Here is a 25,621-nt window from a genome sequence, read left to right as displayed (position 1 = left end):
GAAACTCATGGGCGGCCGGGGCCCGCGGGGCTCCGACGGGAAGCGGATCCGCCGGGCCGGGGAAGGGAAGGGAAGGGAGGGAAGGAAGGGAAGGGAGGGAAGGAGGAGCGGGGAGGAGCCGGGGCGGAGCGCGGCGGGGCGCGGCTGCGGCGCCCAGCGAGGATGCGCCGGGGGAGGCGGCCGCCGGCGGCAGCGAAGAAGGCAAGGGGGGAGAGAGCGGGGCCCCCCCGGGGGATCCCCGCTGTGGGGCGGCCTCTGCGGGGCACTGGGGCTCGGGCGGGGAGGGGCTGGGAAGTTTGGGGCGGCCCCGGCCGCGGGGAGCCGGGCAGAGGAGGCCGAGGGAGGAGGGAGCGGGGCGCGGGGCGGCCGGCCCCGAGGAAGGCGGGGAATGGCCCTGCCACAGGGCCCGGGGTGCTGCGGGGAGGGAAGGGGGGTGCTGCCCGCTGCAGGAGGGGTCATGGCCATGCTCCGTGTCCAGCTGCTGCTGAGGGGCCTGGAGCACAAGTGCTGTGAGGGGCGGCTGAGGGAGCTGGGGGTGTTGGTCTGGGGAAGAGGAGGCTCAGGGAGACCTCATTGCCCTCTGCAACTGCCTGAAAGGAAGGGGTGGGGAGCTGGGGGTCGGCCTCTTCTCACAGGTAACCGGTGACAGGACTAGAGGGAATGGCCTCAAGTTGCACCAGGGGAGGTTCAGGTGGGAAATGAGGAGACATTTCTGCTCACAGAGAGCAGTCAGGCACTAGGACGGGTCGCCTAGGGAGGTGGTGGAGTCACCGTCCCTGGGGGTGCTCAAGGAGAGGTTGGATGTGGTGCTTAGGGACAGGGTTTAGTGGGTGACTTTGGAGGTATGGGATGGTTGGACCTGATGATCTTGGAGGCCTTTGCCAAGCTTAGTGATTCTAGGATTCATGTGGGAGAGGAAGTGCAGCTTCAGTCACCTCATTGCAGCTTGGTAGAAACCACCTCAGGGGTGCACACTGGGCCTCTTCCTTTGGGAGGTCAAAGGAGTGCAGCACACCTCAGTGGAGGTGTGAGGGAGCGGGGACGGGCCAGCAGCTCCGGAGGGATCTGGTCAAAGCATGTTCTTCAGAGCCCACATCTGCTGGGACACGTATGCATTACAGCCATAAGGGTCTGGTTAGGATCAAGTCACAGGTGGTGTCTTCTGAAAGTTTTTATTGTCACATCCTCCTTCTTCACTCTCCATTTTTGTTTTCTGAAGTCACGTGGCAGCTCTCAGAGCTATTTGTTTCCTGAAATTATCATCATCCCGTCTCTGGATTGAGTGCAGAGCAGCCTCCTTGCGAGCAAATCCATCTGTGGCCCATACACCAGCCACCCAGGTGGCCCAGCCCTGGCCACGCAGGTTCCTTCTCCACACTTGTGACCCAAACCCAACATACCCCAGTGCATGTAAGGACACCCAGACACCACGCCTTGCTCAGCTGCCTGCAAGGGATGGGTGTTTCTTGTTCCTTTAAATCTCACGAGTTAGTGCGTTGCTTATTCAATGTTCCTAGAAGCTACTGCAATGCCAATCCATATTTAGATACTTCTTTCCTGATATACTCAAGTGCCACCACTACATCAGCTAACTAATGCAGTTGTCTTAACTGAAGGTGAAACTGTGTGTGCTGTTATTTATGTATGTTTTCAATGTATTTTCAGGTAGTCTGATCCCAGCAGAAATATTGGACTAAAAGCATGGGAATCTGAAGACCTCTGTTTCTCCTAGAAAAGGTGAAGAAAATATAAACAGTAACATTAAAAATCTTTGTGGAAAGATTAATCTGCAAATAGCATGTGGACTGAGAGGAGGTTCATGTGCAAATTCAGAAAATGATCATCTGAAAAGTGCTCGTGGCCAGACATGACAGGCTGTCTTGAATCTGATCTATGAAGTGATTTTGTTAGCCCTAAGAGGCTTTCCCAATCATTTTCATAAGATTTTGTAATTACAGGAGTTGTCACTTTAGGTTGTATTAAAGTGTAAGCAAAATTTTTTAATAAATCAAATGTGAGACCTCTGTTCACTTTTTGCTAAAACTGAAGATGTATTGCTTCCAGAAGCTGTGTTTGAATGGATTGTGGCTCAGCTTACAATCCTGCTAAAGAAAAAAAATAAATCCATATTTTAGCTTATTTTTATCAGCTCTGTTACTTGGACTGTAGTCAAGGCTATTTTACTTCATATTGGGAGAAATAAAAGGAAAGGGTTCAAGTTTTTTTTCCTGAAATCCCTGTGTAACTGATAGAAATACAGTACTTTGTGATAGCACCTTTTGTGAATTACCATGCTTATAACTTTAAAACATTTTTTTCAGTGTCCTAAAATTCTTTGGCCTTATGTCTGGCTTGCAAAATGTGAAGAGTTATTTACAAATTGGAAAAAATATGTTTACTGTAAAAGTGGTTTAGAGAACAAGATTATTCATATAAAATGTACATAATGTAAGATTTTCCTCATTCTCTTATTTTTGTCTATGTTATTATTTCATGAAAAGTAAGCAGAAGTATAGTAACCATTGGTATTTCTCCAGCTAAAGAGATAATGAATAATAAATGAATAACACAAAGAATCAGCGGACATAACCACTGCATACTGGTGTTTAGTGTGCTGTTGGATTTGTTTTTAATATCAGCTGAATCTTTACTTACTGTTTATTCATTATTTCCAGGGATAAGATTAAAAAAGCAGGAGGAGAGATGGGAAACCCAGAAAACCTTGGAGATGCCTATGTTGCTGTGATTCGTCCAAAAAATACTGCTAGCCTGAACTCTCGGGAATATCGAGCTAAATCCTATGAAGTAAAACTTTAAGATTTTTTCTTTATTAACATTTAAAAAATAGTATGTAATAATAAATGTATAATAATAAAGCAAAAAAGAAAATCTGATAGTAAGATTGCTTAAATAACATACATGCATGTCACATACCTACTGTGTGTCACACCATCATTAGATTATTTGAGCACTTTACGGTTGTGTAATTTCCTTGTCATTCATTTCACATCAGGGCCTTTCGCCCTGTGGGCTGCTTAGTACAAGAGAGCAGCCTTGTCTTTTTATCTTTAACCTTACTGTTGCAGAGGTCATTCTGACTTCACTGTCCTGCTCCTCCAGATTCAATACTTCATGAATTTGGTTACTGCTTTTACCATGGTGTAAAACAAACCTAAAAACAAACAAAAAAACCCACCCAGTTGTTCAATGCTTGTCTAAGTCGTGCTTAAACACCTTTTGTTTCTTTGTTATTTGAAAGATTTTGCTGCTCGAAGTTCCCATTGAAGGTCAAAAGAAAAAAAGAAAGAAAGTTTTGCTGGAAACTAAACTGCAGGGAAGCACTGAGATAACCCAGAGCATCTTGGATTATGTATTAGAAGCCACCAAACCAATATCACCAGCCAATCAGGGTATTAAAGGTAAAAATATTCTAGTCTGATTTTTTGTTGATAGCTCTATAAAATAGTTTAAAATCTAAATGGACACATGGAGGTAATACAAGAGCGTGAAATTAAAAAAAAAAAAGGTACGTTTTGAGTTACATCAAAAACCACCACACAGCTAAAACCTTTCATTTACCATTGTTTCCTGTTACCTTCCAAGTCCATAAAATGCTTACTAAAAGATTCTTAAGTGAAACTTTGCCTGTTTGTTCTACTATTCCACCTCAAATTGAGATTTATAGCTAAACTTCTGGCAAAACAGATTGAAGCACCTTTTTTAACCTTGGTCTGATCTGATGCCAGCATTGTATAAGAGATGCAATATCTACGTGAAAAAACATGTGGCATAACTGTATCAGTTACAATTATAATTTGGTTGCTACGTTTTCTTTTTTATTACTGTGACATAGCTGGTCCAGCAAGTGACCTTGTGTTTGTGCTGACAAAAATTGGTTTAGTCAGCTTATTTAATTTCCAGATTGGTATAAACTATACTGACTAAAGCACTTTTTTTTTTTTTTTTTTGCTGTGCACCTCATCTTTGTTTTGTAAGTAAGGTTACACTGGGAAGGTTGTCAGTGCAGACAAGACAGTGCTAACTATTTGGATAAACTGGTTGAACAGTAAAATGTTGTAGGTGGCAATAGGTGGGGTTGGATAGACTTAACAAAGGCAGTGAAGCAGAAAACATGGAATAATTTAATAGCATTAGTACGCATTGAGGGATGCCTAGCAAAAGCAAAAACTGTCTGTTTTTTACATAGTTTGGGGAGTTTTGAATTGATTCAGGAACCATGCATTAATATGAACTGTTTAGTGTAGCCTCTGCTAAAATATGCAACTGTGGTCAGAAAAGCAAACAAAATGCTGGATTCTGTAAGGGCGGAAGGGAGGATAATGCAGAAAATACTGTCCTACCACGACATGAATTACCCTAACCTGAAATATTGCATGCAGTTGCACTTTCCCATTTCAGAAAGAATCTTATTTAACTTAAAGATGAGTGGTTTAGGGAGTGAATGCTACCTGAATAATTAGAGGCATAGAAAAATTACTGTGAAATAAGGTGTACAGTCTGTTATCTTTCAGGCTAATGGGTATATACATATTTATGTTCTTTGCTTTGTGTATTTATTTAGATTTTCTAACCTTGCTTTACATTATAGCTAATAATAAGTGACTTTTCTTCCTAAAATTAGGAAGGATGGCTCTGGTAAGCATTCTGTTAGCCAACTCTGGGTTGTTTTGTTTTCTTGATTAATTAATTGTTTTTTGTTTGTTTGTTTTTTAATACTGTACTAGGGAAGCGTGTAGTGTTAATGAAGAAGTTTCCTCTTGATGGAGAGAAGACAGGCCAGGAGGCATCACTTTACATCGTTCCAACCGTTGTGAAAGGTAACACTAAATATAATTTCTGAAGTTGCATTTGTGTTAGTAGAAGTTCAGTTGAGAATTTAAGAATTCTTATGACTACACTGTATGATTTGTATTTAAACATTAAAAAGTTAGATTTGCATGGAAACCTGTCTCTGAACACTTTAAAACTTGAAAATGTTGCATAAAAACTTGTTTTTAATGGATTGCATTTATTCCTATAACTATAGCACACTTTCACTTATGGATTTAAGCTGTATTTATTCACTTAATGCATATGTTTTGAACTGTAATCACCTCCTTTAAACTTGCTGAATGCAATTGTAAATAAGGCATCCAGACTATTCAATTCAGCGTTGTTTACTCAGAGAAGAATGCTTAGTGAATTCTGTAAGCAGTTTTGTTTAATGTGGAATGGTGAAGAAGTTCTTTAGAAGGCTAAGTAAATTGCTTGTCGGGAAAGTTTTTAAAAACAAGCCTGAAATAAGTGTCTGTGTGCCTTTGGTGAAACTCCTTTTTTGTTTTTGTGATAGTCCTTAAGGATAAAAACTATCAAATAAATAAATACCATTGTGGAGTTACCAATAGCGTTAAACACTTCTTCAGTTCCTAAGCCCTATTCTTTTTTCTTTTTTTTTTTTTTTTCTGACAACAGTAAACATTTCATATTAATTTCTCAGATGAAGCTGATCACAGTGATGGTGTAGTAACTGAACACGTCATGTTTTTTAAGGCTAGTCTTTTGAGTTGTAAATTGTTATGTAAGGATTGTGTATAATTTTTATCAATTATTGTATGGAAAAAGTTCAGCTACTCTCAGTTGGGAACACATAACTACAAAAGATGCAGAAGGGAAAATAAGATTGTTTTCTTTGATGAGTCTTCAGAGTATGTTTCCCTTACAGATAATACAAAATATGCATACAGTCCAGGATGTCCCGTGTTCTACTGTTTACAAGACATCATGAGGGTCTGCAGTGAATCCAGCACCCACTTTGCTACACTTACTGCAAGAATGTTAATTGCCTTGGACAAGTAAGAAATGCCATAAATAAAAGTACAGTAAAATAGAAGAGAAAAAAATTTGGAGATGTTGCAAATACTTTTTACATTGTTGTGAATAAAAAGAAAATCATACTGATATCAGGTTGCTTTCTTCATGTTTATCAGAATCTAAAACCATGACAACAGATTTCTAAATCTTTTTCAAAATGTTTTTGTAAACTGAGAAATGGTGTGCTTGTTTAAATCAAGTGGCTTCTAGGAAGTCCTTGCTTACAGTGAATGTTTTATAAAATCACATAAAATACTAATATTTAATCTTCTGGAAGTGACACGAATGTTACCAATAAGAGTATTTGCAAGACTGCAGTGGAAATATCTTATTAATTTTATACCATTTAGATTTGCCTTTAGAAACAGTGAAGTGCATCTCTCCCAGACATACATGTTTATTTGCAGTAGTGAATTGAGTTTCAGAACGGTGATTAGTTGTTTAGCCAGATTTATAGGAGTTTGAAATTTGAACATGTGAGCAGGTTTTTTTACATTTAATGTCCCCTTAACAAAGAAATACCAGACATACTTATGTATGAACTTATTTGCAGGAGTAAGTCTGTCTGAACTGTAGGTTAATGAGGCCTTTAATAGGAAATAGGAAAACATCATGTTTATGAGCACCTTTTTCTGCCACACATAAGGTCAGGTGAAGCTCTTGGCTAATACAAAAAGTAATAATAATAACAATAATAATAATAATAATTACAGGCTACTGCATGGCAAGGTTCTGTGTGTAGTTTTTGTGCAGTTCATTAGTATTTCTGTGTATACCATTATGCCAGATTTTATATTTATTTGTTAATTTATGCCTTCAGATTCTAAGCTCTGCTTAAAATGCGTCACCAGGCTTACAGCTGTTAGAGAAACTTTGGAAGTATAATAGAAAAGAGTTTATATGGATTATTCTCTAGGGAGGTAGTCTGAAATAACACTTCAATATGGTACTTTGAACTTTTCAAATTAATCTATCAACTGAAATTACCTGAAAATACCCTCAGTTAGGCAAGAGGGTGTTTAGAGCACAATGACCACAATTTTAAAGACCTTCCTCTCAGCAGGACTATGAGTAAGTGAAAGGAACATAGCTTTTGCAGGACATGATTGATTGGATCTGGGACTTAAAAATCCAGGCCTAAGAATGTGCTCTGAACTGCAAGCCACATTCTTAGACTGGCAAGATCCAAATGATCCTGTCAGTGGATCTTTCATTCCAGAGCATCTATTTCTTTCTTCTGCATTTCTGGGGTAAATCACTAAAAAGAATTTATTATATTCTAGTGAAGTATGAATTTATTTCAAGCTTTCGAGAAAGAATGTGTGGAAACCTAAAATGCAAACCTGACTTTAGATTTTTAAAATGTCTTGTTCCACATGACCCTAAAGCCGTTCTATATTATCAGGAGGAGTCCACTTAAAACAGAATAATCTTCAGCAAAGCTATGTGAAAAAGCAGGTGGTAGCCTACATGAAAGAGAATTAGCAGTTTCTAAGTTATCAAAGGAAGCTTCAGTCTGCGTACATACTGAAACCTCAGCTCACACTTTAAACAAATTGCTTTAAGTTTCAAAATGAGTATGCTGAGAGTAGTAACACTGATGAACTGAAAGTAAATGAAACGATAACTTGGTGTGGTTACGTGTTTTGGCTGTAACCATCGCTACCTTTACTGTAGATCTTAATTTCCTTTTCTTTGAGAGGTTGCATCTGCCGGAAATGTGTTTGAGCAAACGTTTGCTTAACTATATTCTATTAAAAAAATAATTTGGGGGGAGTAATTTAGTGTGATAAAATTCTGTGCACATTATAATTATTTCTTAATGTATAGTTATCGTGCATACAACCCTTAATCAAACAAAATAATGGCCAGGCATGACCAAAATATTCATTTATTACCTGAAAATGAATTACTTGCTCATTCTCTTCTGCAGGTGGCTGGATGAACGGCATACCCAGTCTCATTCCATCCCAGCTTTATTCAGACCATCTCCTCTTGAGAGAATTAAAACAAATGTAATAAACCCTGCCTATGCTATAGAACCTGGTCAAACAGAGAGCTCGTTACACATGGGTTATACTGCCTTGGAAATAAAGAGTAAAATGCTGGCACTGGAGAAAGCAGATATGTGTATCTATAATCCCTTGTTTGGGTCTGACCTTCAATATACCAATAGGGTAAGAACTGTATTTTCATTTTATATTTGTGAAACATATGTACATTTTCATTTTGCAGCTCATTCATTTATTTTATATGAGCATGCTTTGTGTTTTAATGTGATCAGATTTCTTTCTTGCACACTTAACTGCCAAATAGGTTTTAAAATCCACACACTTGAACAGGAGTCCCTTCACTTATAAAATGTCACTAGCATAAATTTGGTTCCAAGAGAATACTTGGGTTGGATGGGGGATTGTTTAACCAAATCTCAGTAAGACTTTTTTTTTCAGTTGTGTTTAAATTATGTCTTCACAGGTTGACAAAGTGGTAATAAATCCATACTTTGGCCTTGGAGCCCCAGACTATTCAAAAATTCAGATTCCTAAAAGAGAAAAGTGGCAACGTAGCATGAGCAGTGTCACAGAGGACAAGTATTACCTTACATTTCTTTTTCTTTAATAGATAATTTTGCTTTGTTACATCACAGTAGTACTTGGCAGACTCAGAATGATGTTCTCTTTAGGGTTTCACTGTACAAATGCCTATTTAAAAAAATCTATTTGAAGTCTCTAAGTACTGAAACAACAATTAAAGGATGGGTCAAGGAAGTTTTAAATTACAAACATTAGGAAAGCATTTCTTAGCATAATGAGTACAGCTGTGGCTTGGCTACTGCATGACTAAAATACTAGTTGTACAAATACACATTTTAGCTGCATGAGCTGTAGATCTGAAGTTAGTCGTGAGTTAGTCATTGAAATATTACTGAACTGTGTTTTCCTTCTGCTTTCCCTTTAATTTAATAGGGAACACCAGTGGGTAGATGATTTCCCTCTTCATCGGAGTGCTTGTGAAGGCGATTCTGATTTACTAAGCCACCTTCTGGACAAAAAGTTTTCTGTTAATCAGTTAGACAGTGACCACTGGGCACCTATCCATTATGCATGCTGGTGAGTCAGTTCGATATATTTTTGCAAATGAAGCATATTCTTGCTGTAGCAATTCTTTAGCACTAAGCACCTGTGTAATTCATCATGCAGACTCAAAAATGAGGAAAAAAAAATCTAGACTTTTATAGTTGGACTCTAATAAATGTTAGTGTTAACCTTTTGAAGAGAAATATTGCTTCAGGTTTTGAGATAATTGCTATCTGAATGGTTTCAGAGACCAGGTATGGATACCATATGATCAAACACTTATCTATTGTTCCTATAGCTGTCCTGAAGCACCTGTTTTAATTGCTGGGTCTGGTTTAGTGTGGTAACTTTTGCAGTCTTCACTGGTTAAAGGCTACAAGTAGTTTTGTACAGCAATAGCAAGTGTTGGTGACGGTCATGCTTTGAGCAGGAAGCTGATTTAGGTAATTTCCAGATGCCAACTTGTCTGATTCTATAATTCTGTGATGATTTTAATCTATAATTCCTTCAAAGCTTTTGTCAGTTGTTGTAGAAATGCTTTTGTTTTGTCCTTAAGCAAGTTAGTCTTCTGTATTTATAATTGTGTCTGATGACCTGAAGAACATGAAAATCAAGCTCGGTTGTTTGAAAACAAACAAAAAACTTATTTGACTTTTAGTGTTTCTCAGAAAATTTACATGAACAGCATACATCAGATTTACCAATTACCAGTGTGAGGTTTAGGTGTTCTCAGGAGACATCTACGTGACAGTCAGAAGGTTTAATGTGATTCTCACAAGGATTTTGAGAATCACATTACTTGTGGGCAAGGCTGAGCCTTGTTTTTGGTGTGACTGCATTGCTACAGCTACCCCAACTTTGTTTAAAGCAAGGTTGGGTGTGTCCGTAATGAATCCAATAAACAGTTACTAGATGGTACCGAGTAAGTGTACAATAGTTGCCACAAACTTATTAATGTTCCCTTCTTTTTGGTGTCATTTCAGAGTTAAACTCTTGAGCATGGCAGTATACTTTTTCATATTCAGGAGTATCTGAAAAAGATTGTTGTTTACACTTGTGTCTGTTCTGTTTTTAATCTCTCTGCAGGTATGGAAAAGTTGAAGCCACTCGGATGCTGTTAGAGAAAGGGAAATGCAATCCAAACCTTTTGAATGGCCAGCTTAGCTCTCCTCTGCATTTTGCTGCTGGAGGTGGGCATGCTGAAATAGTACAAATTTTACTGAATCATCCAGAAATTGACAGAGTAAGTTCTGTTTGTGTACAGAAATAGCGGTTTAACATCCCCTTTCTAGGTTGTGCATGTGAAATACTTTGTGTCCAGATCAAAGTGTGTCATCCCATGGAGAGGTTGCCAAAAAAATGGTTTTCCTCAGTTCTGCTTTTCCCATTCTATATCAATGAAATGTTAAACCCCAGGATTGAGGATCTTAATAATCTTGAAAATATGTAAGTGTTTACCCATCTCCAGTCAAAACAATGTATTTTCTGTGTTTCTGTTTGTTTGTAGCACATTACTGATCAACAGGGAAGGTCTCCACTGAATGTCTGTGAAGAGAACAAACAAAATGAATGGGAAGAAACTGCAAAACTGCTGAAGGAAGCCATAAATAAACCTGTATGTGCTTATTTTCTAAATAGTTTGCAGTTTATATTTAATTTACACATAGACTTGTGGAAGAGCTAGGCCGACTTATAGCTGTTACTGGAAACATGCAATATACTTAAATTGTTAGTGTAAATATTGACAAACTAGCATTTTGTCTATTTTTTTTTTTGTGAATAATTATGGCTAGTAAGACTTTAAATGTGATTATTTGATTTATTTGTAGAAGTATCACATCAACTGTTGATCTCATGTCTACTTTTGATGATATAACCATTACTTTTCTTTATGCCTTATTAACTTATGTGCTGATAAACAGGGACACTCAGCTGCTTAAATGCAGACTTCTACAAAATAGGCTACTCAGTTCTTGAGCACTGAGTAGATTTGAGGAGAGGAAATAACACAATCTTGCAACATTTTATTTGAGAAGCTGAAACATTGAACCTGTTGGAGAGATGAATACAAGATGTTTCTTTACTTTGTATGACTTGTGTATGTATATGCTTTAAGCACCTGATTTCAGTCTCTCAGAAAGTGTGCTCTGCGCCCACACGTAAATCACTGAAGGCTATGGGAATTCTGAAAGGGGAAAATGATTTATTATTAGCAATATTATCGAAGGGCTAAAAGATCTTAGTGAGATTGTATTCTTATTTTGCTGGGGTCTGTGTAAAGGATGGTGCTTTCCTCCTGAAAAATTAACCTTTTTTGGATTAGACTAATGGTGAGAATAGTTCATAACATGCCAGTAATAGTGAGGTAGTCATTTCAGGATCTGTTTAGGCAGTTGAGCCCAGATCCCTTTTTCTGTAAGTTCCTGCTTGCCTTTGAGTTAAACAGAAGCAAACTCCTCAAATATCAGTAGAACCTATCTTGTAGTTACTGTGGTAAAAAAAAAAAACAAAACAAAAAAAAACACTTCATAAGAAGTTGCATGGGACATGAAACATACAGTTTTCTTAAACAAAAATATGAAGAAGTTGTGCAGTGTGTTTTTTCTCAACAGTGTCAAGCACCAACAATAATTTGTATAAGTTTACATTAAAGAATTAAACACTGTTTCTTTATGTAGTATGAAAAGGCGCGGATTTATCGTATGGATGGGTCATACCGCTCTGTTGAGCTGAAACATGGAAACAATACCACTGTACAGCAGATAATGGAAGGGATGCGTTTGTCTCAAGAAACTCAGCAATACTTCACTATCTGGATTTGTTCTGAGAATCTCAGTAAGTAACAGGGAAGTTAGTTATACTTGAGAGTTGATAAACTGTGATAACAGTTTTTTTTGTTTGCCTTTAAAAAAAAATGACAATTTTCTTAAGATAATAGGAAACATGGTCTCTGACAGCTTTGTAATACTCTGTATCAGTTTCTTACAAACCATGTTTAGGAATTAATTTATATCTAGGCTGTCTGTTAACATGCTTTGCCCCTCCTGGAGACTCTGTGATCCTTACAGGTGTCATTCTTTATATATTTTGCATAAGGAGTGAGACCCAATTTTCTATTTCCTCTGCTTAAGCTTTCCTGCAGTAGATCAGCTCCCAGCCGTTACAGCCTGATATCTCCAAAATGTGCTTTCAGAGTTACAGATAACTTCATTTTACTCATTGTTTTGGCTATCTCCAGTAGGTCTGACTCTCTCACTGTGGCACCTAAAATGTATTTCATCTTGGAAGATGAGCCTGTTCCAGATTGCCTTTCTGTTTACAAAACACAGTTAAGGTCCAGTGGATACTGTGTTGCTGTGTTGACAGTACTGTTAAGACAGAAGCCTTGCATTCAAACTTCTATTTATTGATGTCATTATTCTACTACTTCAGCACTGTTGCATTGTTACTTTTTTTAAATATAAAAGTATTGTAGTTGTATGCAGTCTGGCTACTGTAACCCACATTTGAATGTAATACCTGGAACAGGACGGATCATAGAGAATGGCTTTGGTTGGAAGGGACCTTTAAAGATCATCTAGTCCAGTCCTTCTGCTGTAGACAGGGAAGAAGTGTTTGAGTATTTAAGTCTTACTGCCTTTTCTAAGCATATATATCATGTTTTACTTAAATCACAGAAATGCTACCCTTGCATTTTAGGGGAAATATTCACTGATACATTGTTTGTTTAAAACGAAGTAATTCTGTAGATATTTAGCCTAAGTTTAAAAATGAATCAGCTTCTGATATATAGTCCTTCAAACAATTAATGACAAGTTTTAAAAATACATTTCTTGCAGTTTGTTGCATGCAGTTGTAAAGACCACATAGTCTCCTTGTATATAGGATGGATAATATTTTTCTGTGTTTGAATGTAGGGGGGATAAGTAGAGTGAATAGATAGATTATCCTCAGTGAAAACATGTTCCACTATAATAGGTCCTTTGAATTTTTACATATAAGGTAAAATGTCACAATGTAGAAGCTAGGGCAGTGAAGATAAAACAAATGCAGTTCTGGTTCCTCGCTACTAGAAAACAGCTAAACAGTAATCACAAAGACAGGCAGGACAAGTGAATGAGCACAGCTGAAGGTATGTATATAGCAGGACTGTAGCTGGAACCTCTGCATTTATATAATCTCTGATACAGACAGGAGAACATGTAAATTTGAATTATAGTAGCCTGATAAGATATTTCACATATTAAAAAAAATGAATGTCTGTTGTGAAAGGTTTATGGATTATATCTCCAAAAATGGCAAGTATGTTTGCAAGATAAGCTATATCTGTATTTTTCCGTCAAAATCAGACTTTTGGACTTTGTCCCATAATAATTATTGTGATTTATTTAATATGTCTGCTTGCTTTCTGGATTCCCTCTACTTGTGGCTTTATGATCCATCTTGATATTCCATTAGGTTTTTAAATACAAGTTCACTCTTGGGAAGATGAAAACAACAAAGGTTCATCGTTAGTGCTTTTATTAAGTATATGTCAAGAGTTTTGTCAATATGTCTGTATTTTTAAAACCTTTTATATGTAGCAGTTTAGAAAGCATTGGAAAACTGTTTGTTAATGAGTCCTCAGTTTGAGATATTCTGTTTCTGGCACAGAATTTAACATCCATATATGTATATGCTAGGTTATTGTTCTGTTTATTTATAAACAAACTGGTATTTTCTAGGCCTCCAACTGAAGCCATATCACAAGCCTTTGCAGCATATTCGAGACTGGCCTGAAATATTCACTGAACTGACAAATCTGGATCCTCAGAGGGAAACTTCACAGCTTTTCCTGAGAAGAGATGTGAGACTTCCACTGGAAATAGAAAAAAAGGTCTGCACATAGAAGTGATAGCGTGAAACCATGGTCTGAATCAGGACACCTTGAACATCAACACTCAGTGTGTTTAGTGACTGTAGTAATTTCCATGCTTACTTAAATCAGATCTCTTCTCTCCTTCCCTTTTCTGTAAGACTTTGTCTTCAAGTTCTGCCTTATGCCTTCTCAACATTCACTCAGACTCTCTTAATTTCTCACCTTCTGAACTGTTTGGTTTATTGTAAGTCCATGTGCCCCAGTCTCAGTTTGTCATGCTCTGTTTTCTTTTCCTCATACTATGATGTATCCAATACTTAATTAGTCAATTTCAGTGGGATTATTCAAATATATTCAAAATTGATTGGGGAATGGGGGGCGGGGGAGGAGGACACGTATCAGTATTTCTGTGAACCTATTGATTGGGCATGGTGTGCTAGTCACCTTTAATTTGCAAATGCGTTAGATTAATGAAGTCTTGAATTAAGTCAGTAAAAAAAAATGTCATTTTTACCATTGCAAAGCATTACTAAAAGGTACATTTCAAGCAGGATCACACCTTCGTGCTCTGTCTCTGAATCAATGAGAAATTGTATTTCTTGTTTCTAAGCTTATTTTGTTTTACCATGAAATCATATTATTTATTTTTTTTTTTTTTAACAGATTGAGGATCCATTAGCTATTCTTATTCTTTTTGATGAAGCCAGATATAACTTACTGAAAGGTTTCTATACATCACCTGATGCCAAGCTGATCACACTCGCAAGTCTGCTCCTACAAATAGTCTATGGAAATTATGAGAGCAAGAAGCATAAACAGGGCTTTCTGAAGTAAGTATGTGCATTTAAAATGTCAGATTTTGTTTTTCAGTGACACATTTTAGATAGTTCCACTTAGTGTGAAGCTCTCAAATTTTAGGTATAGCGTTATTTACTGTCACTGAGCTCTAGTTCAGAGTGACCATATAACCCTTGTAGCATTAACAGAAGTTAGGTGTGGTATCTGATAAACACGCTAACTTTACTTATTGCAGTCCCAGGCAGAGGGATGGAGGTTCTGTATTCTGCAAGTCTGTGCTGAGATCCAGTAATATGAAAATGTATAACAGTATTCATGTGAGTGAAGGGTTTTAACAGGATGGAGACTGGACTATGCTGAAGGAATTCCTTACTATGTCCAGATAAACCAGATTCTGGACTGGCTTTCCTCCCTCTTTTGGAGGGGGTATGGAGAGACCATGGAGAGTGTTATTTCTGTTCACATTTGCATGTGAAATGCTACACCAAATTGGTCAGGAACACAGCACCAGCAGGGCTGTGCCAGATAGTACTTTTCTCTCACCTTCTCGTCACTTGACCGTGGAGCTGTGGCTGAGCTCTTCTGGGATGTGCTTTTTTCTTCCCACATACATTCCTACAGTTGTACCTGAACACATCAAGATTTCGCTCCTCTGCTGTATGAACCTTCACTCCACCCCCCACCAACTCCACCCCAGCTCATTCATGTAACAGCAGCTGTGCTATCCTGGGAGGCTACTATACTTCTTATCTCTTCTCATTCACAGCAGCAGCTGAGCTGTGTTGGCTTGCTTTTCTTGGTTATGTCCTCCACCATCAGTAAATCAGGTGCATTTTTTTGCTGCAGTTACACTGATACAAGTGGGAGCTGCCTCTGAAAGGGCTGGCTGTACTGCCTCACTTGCACGTTCCTTTCTCTGCCTTCTGTTAGGCATAGGGACTGTACCTGTACAGAGTAAGCCAGATGAATGAGCTTGCTGAGCAGAAAACCAGCAGTGACCCAGATGCGTTGTCCTGTGTGGGGTTTCTGTTTGGTAGTGAAGTTGTGGACAAATACAGTGTAAAAGGGATGCAGCCTATATTAATAGTGCATGAAAGCCAACTAGGCTTTTACAGCCTCCTTTTAGTGTTTGTTGCCTCTTTTAAAAATAGAACTTTCTATAGATAGCTCATAATACGAGAGTGAAGCTATTTAATTTTCACGTGGAGATGAACGGGCCTGGCTATTGTTGGTACTGAACACAGCACTGAAGGGAAGAGTGCCCATAAGCTGTCATCCTTACCAAGTTATGTGATTTTTCTGGTTTAAGCGACTGTCCGTATATAATTTTGGCTTCCAAACTGGAAACCACCAAACCGGTCTGTAATCAAGTAAGAGTCGTGTTCTGCTGCTAGCATTTCCTGCCCCTGCCATGTCCATAATGCGTGACACAGAGAGGTTAACACAAAGCTCTGTCAACTGCATGGCCATTAACTAAGAATTGCTCTCCATCTTAGGAAACCCCAGCTTCAATTTCAGGATAGCTTCTCATCTGAGGAGGCAAGGTAGAATGGGAGCTGACTGTCTAGCTCTGTGTATGTGGCTTGAAGATGCAAACTGGCAGCCATTGTTCTGAGTCCTTACTTTGTTTGATGAAGGAAAACTTCTTTTCTGCTTTCTTTTTCTTGTAGTGAAGAAAATCTTAAATCCATAGTGCCAATCACTAAACTGAAGAGTAAAGCTCCTCACTGGACAAACAGGATACTTCATGAATACAAGGTAGGACAAATAGTAAAATTCTAGAAAATCCTGTCTTAAACATATATTTGACTGATTGTCAGTTAATGAACAAAAATGCTCGTATATGAAGCTGGAAATGTGTATGCTCTGAATTTTTAGTATGGGTTGTTGGAACGCTCTATTTCTTATACAGTTACAGTTGTTTTGTTTCTTAAAAATAAGTATAATTTTGTCATCTATTCATTTATCCTCAACATTATCTTTCCATTGGGGGATGTTGCCAATTGAGGTGGACATGTAGAAAATCTACGCTGATTTGTATTTTCCCATCTTCTTGCAGCGATAGATCCATAAACTCCTTTGTGCCAATGTAACTTGTATGTTAGAGACGTTAGTGGTACTGACTCACAAACTACACTGATTAGAGTAGGTCATTTAGCAAAACTCTTAAACGTGGACTTGGGCTGCTTCTGTAGAAGACATCTAACTTCGGGCTGTGAATTCCAAACTGGGTCAGACACACCTGAAAATTAAATTAGCGAACTTCGCAACAAATTGTGGAAGAAGTGAGGTGTGACGGGGAGAATTGTACCAGCTGACATGTATCACTTACAGTAGCCAACAGGAAACTCTGCAGAGGCACACAAGGAATGTTTTCAGGCCTTGCCACAATTTCTTTAAGATGAGGTTACTCAATCATATGCTTTCTCCTGATGCCTACACCTTTTCTGTCAGAAACCAGCAGATCATCTTTGTAATATAGATGAAGAAGGGGAAGATGGTGGTTTTTCTAAGACTGGTATAGAAGGGGGCACAGCAGAGTATTCTCTACTCTTTCTTTTATCTGATAATACGTAAGAGTGAGCACAGCTTTTTAGCCTTCTGTTCTTTGGACGTTATTTTTGAGTGCAAGAGAAGGGGAAAGGAGCTGCAATCTTTGTTCCAAAGACATTCATATATTTTACATTTTAAAAATAGCTGTGTAGAATTCAGATAAACAGTAATGCAGGGTGTAGAACCAAAGAGGTTGGTGCCACCCACCACACCCACAATTATGGCCCCCTAATTGCTAAAGACTTATGTTCCCTCTTGGCCCTGTGCCTTCTCATGTGTGGCCCAGACAGTTTTTTGTTTCAGAAATGTTTTTTAGTTTCAGAACTCAGAAAGTTGTTTCCCCTTTTTCTATTTAGGGTGCTTTACACCAGTATATTCTGAGGTGGGAGCGCATTCTAACAACCCTTTGTTGCGACTGTTTCATGTTACTGAAGAGGAAGGAAACAGCAGGAGCACGTCTCACTCCAAGTGAGGGCTCTGCTGAAGAAAACAAAGCTGTGCTGCCTTTTGTTTAAAAAATAGAAAATCCACGCTGTGTTTGGGGGAGATACTTGCTCATCTGAACATGCCTTGGAACACTTGAAGGGTTGATGAAGGTGAATGCTTAGGGTTTTTTGGATTTAATGTATTTAGCGCCTGACAAGTCCAACGTACTTCTGAGAGAGGGAAAATTGTGGGGATCTGCAGTGCTCAGGTGTCTGTGGTTAAGATTTTTTGATGCTCATACAGGCAACTGCTTTCTGCCTCAGTCTGTTTTGGCATCTGAGCCTTTCTGTGACTCCAGGGTTTAATATAGGTACAGGAGAATGGTTTCTAGAAAGCACTTTGGGAATACTAGTTTAGTGGGAATTCTACTGAACTGTGGATTTTCTTCAAATAATCACAATTATTTGGGAAGACGTGTTGATTGCCATTGTTCTTTTATTTCTAGAACCTCAGCACCAGTGAAGGTGTAAGTAAAGAGATGCATCACCTTCAGCGCATGTTTTTGCAGAACTGCTGGGAAATTCCTACTTACGGAGCAGCTTTTTTCACCGGCCAGATATTCACCAAAGCAAGTTCAAGTAGCCATAAAGTCATCAAAGTGTACGTAGGAGTCAATGTGAAAGGGCTGCATCTCCTCAACATGGAAACAAAGGTCAGCTTACGTGATCTGCCAATAAAAGCTGCTAAGTTTTAATTCTGTTCTCTTAAATTCCCCATGCTACTTCCTACTTTCTACTTTTTTTTTTTTTTACTAGTCTCTTTTCACATCCGACTTGACTGTGAAGATTTCCAAGATTTTGAAGTCTTCAAAGGGCACTACTAATAGAAAGCCTCGTATTTTTCCACTTGACTACTTTATAAGCTACAACTAGATAATGGAACATACTGTTTCACTTAGGTAGAATCCTATCTAAAGTAAGGAAAAGTAAGGAAAATTCAGTTTGTAAGTATGGAGAGTATTTTCTGAGTGACGGTTTACTGCATTTCATTGTAGGCTTTACTCCTCAGCCTAAAGTATGGCTGCTTTATGTGGCAGTTGGGAGATGGTGATACATGTTTTCAAATACACAGTCTGGAAAACAAAATGAGCTTTATTGTGCATACCAAACAGGTAAGCATTGTCATTTTTCCTCTGTTTATGTTGAATTATTTTTCCTAGACTTCTCTTTTGAGATTGACAACCCTTGTTCCATATAAAAGATGCTCCAACCAAGTCCCCACAAAAATGATTTTCAAATGAGAACTCTTGCTAATGTTTCAGAATGTTTGCTTGTTTTCCTAGTATGTGAAACCTTTAGGGTTCAAAATACGTAAAAATACATCTGCAGTTAATAGGGAATAGAATTTTTGTAATGGAAACTGTTTGTTGCATGTACCCAATGCTTTAGACTCTAAGGACAATTTTAAATATGACAAGAATCACAGAGTTAGAGCTGGTAACTTTTCTATCAGAACTAGTGGAGTTTGGGATTGGGTGGTGTTAGTGATAATATGTCATGTTAAAATGTGTTGCAACAGAACTACAGCTTTGAGTGTCTTGTATACTTTGACAGTAGTTGCCTTTTGATTCTTAAGAATATGGATAGAGGGATGAAGTGATTTAATGTTTTGAAAAACACTTTCTGATTTATGAGGAAAACCTAGTTCTCGTTTTTCATTATTTTTTCTAAAATGATGTAATTTCTAACATTTCTGTATACTTACCTTTGCCATATATTTAAATTGTTTGTGTCATTGATCTGAAATGCTGATTAGAATTTAATTGTATGCCCTTGTACAGGCAGGTCTCGTCGTAAAACTTCTGATGAAATTAAATGGCCAGTTAATGCCAAGTGAAAGAAATGAATGATGGAAAAGTTATGAAACAGCATCTTATCGCTAAGCAAAAAACAATTCCCATCCTAACAGAAGACTTCCACAAACATGAGTTTTACACAATATAAAAGTCTATTTGTACAGTTGTTTTTTTAACTTTGTACAGAAGCTGCATGGTTTATTTTTTTAAAAAACTATACAACATATCTATTATTTTTATAAATATTTTTGTTTTGCATATAAGCTATTGTAGAGCTTCAGGTAAACCAATAAAGCTAGTAAAATGTAAATTTCAGTCAGACGAGAGTGAATAAGGAATCATTCTTGATTCTTGATTGTTGGACAAGAATGAATCTGGGAACTTTGTTTCCCAGAGGATTATGGGACTGCTGGTGCCATTAAGCAAGTCTCAGTTAACCTATTTACCTTTCCTGTCTTTCTGTGGAACATCGAGGAGGTTGTATATGTTTTAGTATTTGTAGACAAACTTTATTTTTAAAATACTGTTGATAAGTATGCCTAGAAGACCAGTCAATCCTTTGACCAACTACTTTTGATAAACTCATATTTTTTATTTGGTTTCTGACGAATGTTATAGCTGGCTTTATTTTTACTCTTTCTCATACTTTGTATTCAAATTTATTCTAAAATACTGCATGAGGATGTCAAAAGGGAAATACTTTGAATCTACAAAAGCCATATTAAATGTTTAGCATGCTTGTTATAGGAAAACTGGATTTTTACTTTTGCTGTGCAATATAAAATTTTGTATGTGAAGGAGAGGGAGATACAGATTTATAAATAAATCTTATTCAGAAGTCTTCAGAAAGTTTAATAAGTCTTACCCTGGATTGCAATACATATGCAGTAACAAAAGCTCATATAGGATGTACTGAGTTATTTCTGTTAAACTCATTCTCCTACTCATTACTTATTTCAGTTTATTGAAACCACAAGGAGTGCAGGATGCAGGAATGAATATACTTTATGTAACAATTACAGTTTGATAATGCAACAATACAGTTTATAAGCATTCTTGCTCTTTGCAGTTAGGACTGGGTCTTAATGTGTTGGGTCTTAAGTGTAAGGTCGAATGCTATGGAGTCTGAAACATGTCGTTGTACCTTAAAATAGTATTCATGATACATCTTTAAAAATCCTAGTTGCATTTTGGGGTTTTAAGTGCACTTGACTATTTCTTCCATGTAAACTGCATGCTAAAACAGTGTGCAATATTTTGTAAAGTAACTTACAGACAAGTGGCTTTTTTGTTGTTTTTTAAAGTGAAGATTAAAACAAGTGTTAGGAACTGTGTTGTTTTATAATGCCTTTACTAGTACCTCACTACTAGGAAGTACATTTTAAGAAATTAACATCTTAAAAAAAAAAAAAAAAAAAAAAGTGAACAGGAGACTTCATTTGTTACCTTCTTAGAAAGCTGTGCTTTAAAACTGAAACTTCACTGTCATAAAGAACAGTAAATCATGGATGGTTATCTTTTATTTAAGGTAAATAATGCAACAGGTCCATCATAGTGCGTCCTTGCTATCGTGGCGCACTGGTATCAGAAGTACTCTTCCATACGCAGCACTTTGTTACAAAACTAGAGGAAGAATGTTAAGATGTGTGTTACAGTCACATATTTAACAACAGTATTAATATGCCTTAATGCTGTATAGTTCTTTCTGCTAAGATTCTTATTTATTACTACTTAATAAATTGTTTACAACAAGTCATCTTTGTTGGTTTTATATTATTGCCGCCAGCATGGAAGTACCATCAAATGTATCACCAAGCAAGTCCTATTACTTTACAAAACACTTTTTTTTTTTTTTTTTTTTTTTTAACAGGCTTACCTTTGCAAGTTTTGTAGGGTGATCATGAGATAGGATCACAGGAAGGGATCCATGGTGACTGCAAATTGAGGCACACAGAGCACTTTGCTGTGCACTGTGGATACAACTTGGGCATTGATCGGAAAAACTGGAAACTCTTAGTCCTGGCAAACCCAAAGGCTGCAGATGCTGTGTACCAAGGGAGTTTTTGAGGACTGAGAGCCCAGCCATGCTGTCCAGGTAGGCTTCTGGCAGCTGGGTACATAGCAGTTGTCACTGGGTTGCTGTTACAAGAAAGGTGTGTGCTGTCCTTTTGTCTAGAAGTGGGAAATGTGAAACAGGAGCAGAGAGAAATCTGATGTTGTAGAGGTAGACTGCTAGTAACAGTCCTTTGGAATTGAAAAAGAGCTGCAGGAAGTCTAAAAATGAAATAATTCCTGCTTACAAATGTTTAGGTCAACTGTTAGTAGTTTCTCTAACAAGTATTTTTAAATCAATAACCATATAGTTGATAAAGCAAAGATTTTATGGAATATTCCAGCAAGGCTGAGTAAGGCACAATTGTAGTTGAAAATTTAAGCCGTGAAAAACAGGCACATTTTTACCAAGTGGGATAATTAATCATTAGACTGCCCTGCTGCCAGGATGGGTTTTTCCCTGCTTTCAGTGTGGGCCTCACTGCAAGACAGGACTGGCCTGGGTCTAGCCAGGATGCCTTTTGCAGTACAGAAGCTTTACACGTTGACTGGAGGTTGGCCGAATCGCTGTGAACCTCAAATTACCTGTGGAATGGTTCTTGGCCTTAAATTATGGGCTAACGGGGCAAGCCCCTGTTTTGTCCTTAGTTCATGTGAGGAGGGACATGGGGCTGCGAGCAGCAACCTGTGGTCTCTCAGCATGGCGGCCGCCATTCCCAGCCTTTCTTATGGAACTCAAGTCCTGTGAGGAGCGGCTGAGGGAGCTGGGGTGGTTTGGTCTGGAGCAGAGGAGGCTCAGGGGAGACCTTATTGCTCTATACAGCTGCGTGAAGGTGTGGGGAGCTGGGGGACGGCCTCTTCTCGCAGGTAACTAGTGATAGGACTAGAGGGAATGGCCTCAAGTTGCACCAGGGGAGGTTCAGGTGGGAAATGAGGAGACATTTCTGCTCAGAGAGAGTGGTCAGGTGTTGGGACGGGTCACCCAGGGAGGTGGTGGAGTCACCGTCCCTGGGGGTATTCAAGGAGAGGTTGGATATGCTTAGGGACAGGGTTTAGTGGTGACATTGGCAGTAGGGGGATGGTTGGACCTCATGATCTGTGAGGTCTCCAGTCCCCCGCCCCCATGTCTCCAGCATTCCCTCCCTCAGCGCCCTCCCGCGGCTCCTCGGGGCGCTGCGTGAGGCGCGGTTGTTGCCGCGGCAACGGCCGGGAGCCCTGAGGGGAGCGGCGGCGACCGGGACTGGGACCGGGTCTGAGACCGGGGCTGGACCCGGTGCGGTGGCGGCTGAGGTGGGCTGGGACGAGGAGGGCCGGGCCGAGGAGCCGCTGGGGTTCAGGGGCTGCTCCTGAGGGGTCGGGAGGAGGGCTCGGTGCTGAGGGGAGCCCCTCAGGCAGCCCCCGCGTCCTCCTCTTGTTGCTTTGGTGACGGGAAAAGTCACCGTAAAAAGGGGATTCCCTCCTGTCACTTACAGCCAGGTATGCTTTACAAAATAGGCTGTTTCTTAAAAAAAATAATAAATACAGGATCGGCAGTGGTGATCTGCATGGTTTGCAAAGGTTCCTCTTGACCTTAAAACTTTTTAGTCACACGGAGTAAGGGTGTTATAATTTTGTACCACCTCGGCAGAAAGACCCGTGTTAAAGGAAGGAGGGAAAAATGTGAATCTGTTGGAGGAACTCGTCGGAAGGCTTACGGAGCAGGATGGTGCAGGTCTGCCTGTGAGGGGGGAGGAGGAGGCTGGTGATGAGCGCCTTGGGTTTGCCAGCCGGCAGTCAGGTGAGGTGGGGAAATGCTGCTTGTGGTGGTGCATCACCAACAGGAGAGTGAAGGCTGAAGTAGTAATTAGCACTCTGAGGCAGGACAAACATGCAAGGAGAGCTCTAGAGAGCTGTGGGATACACGCAGCTGAGCCGTGCCTGAGCCTCTGCTGTCAGGGGACATCCTGTGCTGTGCAGGTGGACCACAAGGCCCCATGTGGAAAGCAGAGTATTGTATCTCTTACACTTGTCAAATATTTCTTAAAATACACTTTGGGATTAATGTGTGTCCCTACAGACTGAAATAACCCAATCTCATCCACTGTTGTTTATAATGAAAAACGAAGAACCGTTCAGAACTATGGCTGACATAGCAGTAAGTATCTGTAGTAGTGATGGCTGCCCTGTGAAACAGAATCAAAACAATTTCATTAACAGCTTTTTTATGTTATGAGATAGATAAATGCGGCTTTCAAGATTTATATATCACACATCCATTAAATCCACATCCATATTTAGATAAGCAATTCTTTCTGCTTGAGGCCTATTCTTATTTGTTTGTGATTTCAAGGAGCTTAAAAATAAAAGTTACATTTTACAATGTAAGCATTTTAATAAAGTTATTATTGCATATGTTATTGCATATTCATCATTTTAAAACCATTTTGATTTTAAAACCAGTTCGATGTTTAAGTGTAGACTTGGAAAGCCTAAATTATGGGTCCTGTTTCTTAAAAGATAAATATATATATATTTTAACCATGAGATGCTACTCATCTAAATGTTGTGTATAGGCAAAGAAACATCTCAAATATTCTTAAATTAAAAGTTGCATTTAATGGGTCTGTTGATTCTATGAAATTTCAAGCGACAAATGACACAGTTGTGATGTATGTTTTGTGATCTGTAGTACTGGATAGAAAAACAAGATATTATATTTAAGTAACAAGCAGTGCAGTAAAATAATTTCCTACTTTGGGTAAACAAAGAAGTGGGAAAGTTCACAAATATGTTAAAAAAAAAAAAAAGTAATCTAGATTTTTTCTTATACAATTGCTAGCTCAATCTGCTAATGTCAAAACTTTTATTATTCCATATGGATTTCATGCTTACACTTTGGTTTCTTAAAAAATAGCAGTAAGAATCAATTGCCAATCCAGAAAAAGAACCAATGTCTCTGGAGAAGGAAGAAGATTAAATTCCACGAAGTCTAAATATAGAAGGATTAAACAAAAACTTTCGTGCAATTCCTGACAATGATACCAGGGAAGACCTGGTAAATTCAGCAGAGAGTCCTGAAGCAGCTGCCCCAGCTGTGAAAAGTTAGAGTTGAAATGTCACATGAAGTTCCTAAAGCAGATCAGGAAAGCCATAAAATGACGGAAAATGAATCAAAAAGTGATTTACCTGCAGAAAAGCATGAATATGAATCCTCAGCTGAGAGAAATGTTTCCACAGTGCCTCAGGGTGTCCCTGAAGCAGGTGTGAGGAAGCTCAGGTCTACATCAGATACAAAAGACACTGAGGAACTGAACCAAGAGCTTTCAGAAGCTTTCAATGCCAGACCAGACACATTATCATCAGCAGAGAATCCTGAAAGTGCTGAAAAAGGATCAACATTTTTGATGCCTGAAGGAAAAGATGATAATTTTACACTTAGACTAAACGATAAAGGACTCCAGGATATGCCTGTGCTGACTTTTGAAAGGCAAAAATTGAAACGCTTGTTCTTACACAACAATGAACTAAAAACACTACATTTAAATGTAGGACATCTAACTAATCTGGAGATCCTGTTACTTGAAAGAAATAGACTGACATGTTTGCCACCAGAAATAGCATTTCTTCGTAAATTAGAAGTATTGAATGTCAGTCACAACCAGTTACTGAATCTCCCTAAAGAATTTTCAAAGCTTGTAAATCTTAAGGAACTTTTTCTCAATCACAACAACATGGATGAATTTCCTTTTGCACTGAGAAGCCTTGAAACATTGGAGCTTGCTGGGAACAAGCTGAAAACTTTGCCAGATGCCATGGTTGACATGGAAAAATTGAAGGTATTCAACATTGATTCCAATCACTTCTCAATATTTCCAAGGGTTCTCTGCTACCTTCCTAATCTAGTAAAACTCAGCATATGTCAGAACTCGATTCAGAGTTTACCAAAGGATATTAAAGAACTCAAGAAACTAGAAGAATTTTCAATTAGTAACAATAAGCTTATATTTTTGCCTGTGCAGTTTTTCCAGTTGACAAAACTGAAAGACTTCAGAGTTGATGATAACAAATTGGAGTATCTTTCAGATAAAGTGGAGAATTTAAGAGAACTTAGGTTTCTGAACCTTGCAAAAAATTTATTCAAAAGCCTTACTG

The 25,621-nt window shown here is 38.6% G+C and overlaps 1 protein-coding gene across 2 annotated transcripts; it reads left to right on the top strand.

The window, feature by feature from the left end:
* Positions 1-147: 147 nt before the first annotated feature.
* On the top strand, positions 148-21,219 carry KRIT1 (KRIT1 ankyrin repeat containing). Of its 2 annotated transcripts, none has more exons than XM_082753213.1 (18): positions 148-201; positions 1,666-1,737; positions 2,676-2,805; positions 3,260-3,419; positions 4,746-4,838; positions 5,723-5,852; positions 7,805-8,048; positions 8,347-8,462; positions 8,838-8,981; positions 10,035-10,191; positions 10,456-10,563; positions 11,627-11,783; positions 13,673-13,824; positions 14,470-14,636; positions 16,275-16,362; positions 18,089-18,295; positions 18,638-18,754; positions 19,424-21,219. In XM_082753213.1, exons 3-18 carry the CDS (start codon positions 2,704-2,706, stop codon positions 19,490-19,492), a joined length of 2,211 nt encoding a protein of 736 aa, XP_082609339.1. In that variant the 5' UTR covers positions 148-201; positions 1,666-1,737; positions 2,676-2,703; the 3' UTR covers positions 19,493-21,219. The 2 variants fall into 2 exon arrangements, with proteins under 2 accessions (XP_082609339.1, XP_082609340.1); XM_082753214.1 differs by lacking the exon at positions 148-201 and adding an exon at positions 644-1,410.
* Positions 21,220-25,621: the final 4,402 nt, after the last annotated feature.

The sequence above is a fragment of the Aythya marila genome (assembly GCF_965140915.1).
Source record: "Aythya marila genome assembly, chromosome: 2".
In the NCBI taxonomy this organism is placed as follows: domain Eukaryota; kingdom Metazoa; phylum Chordata; class Aves; order Anseriformes; family Anatidae; genus Aythya; species Aythya marila.
Note: the sequence above shows the minus strand (reverse complement) of the source record. Positions and strands in the feature narration are given on the sequence as shown.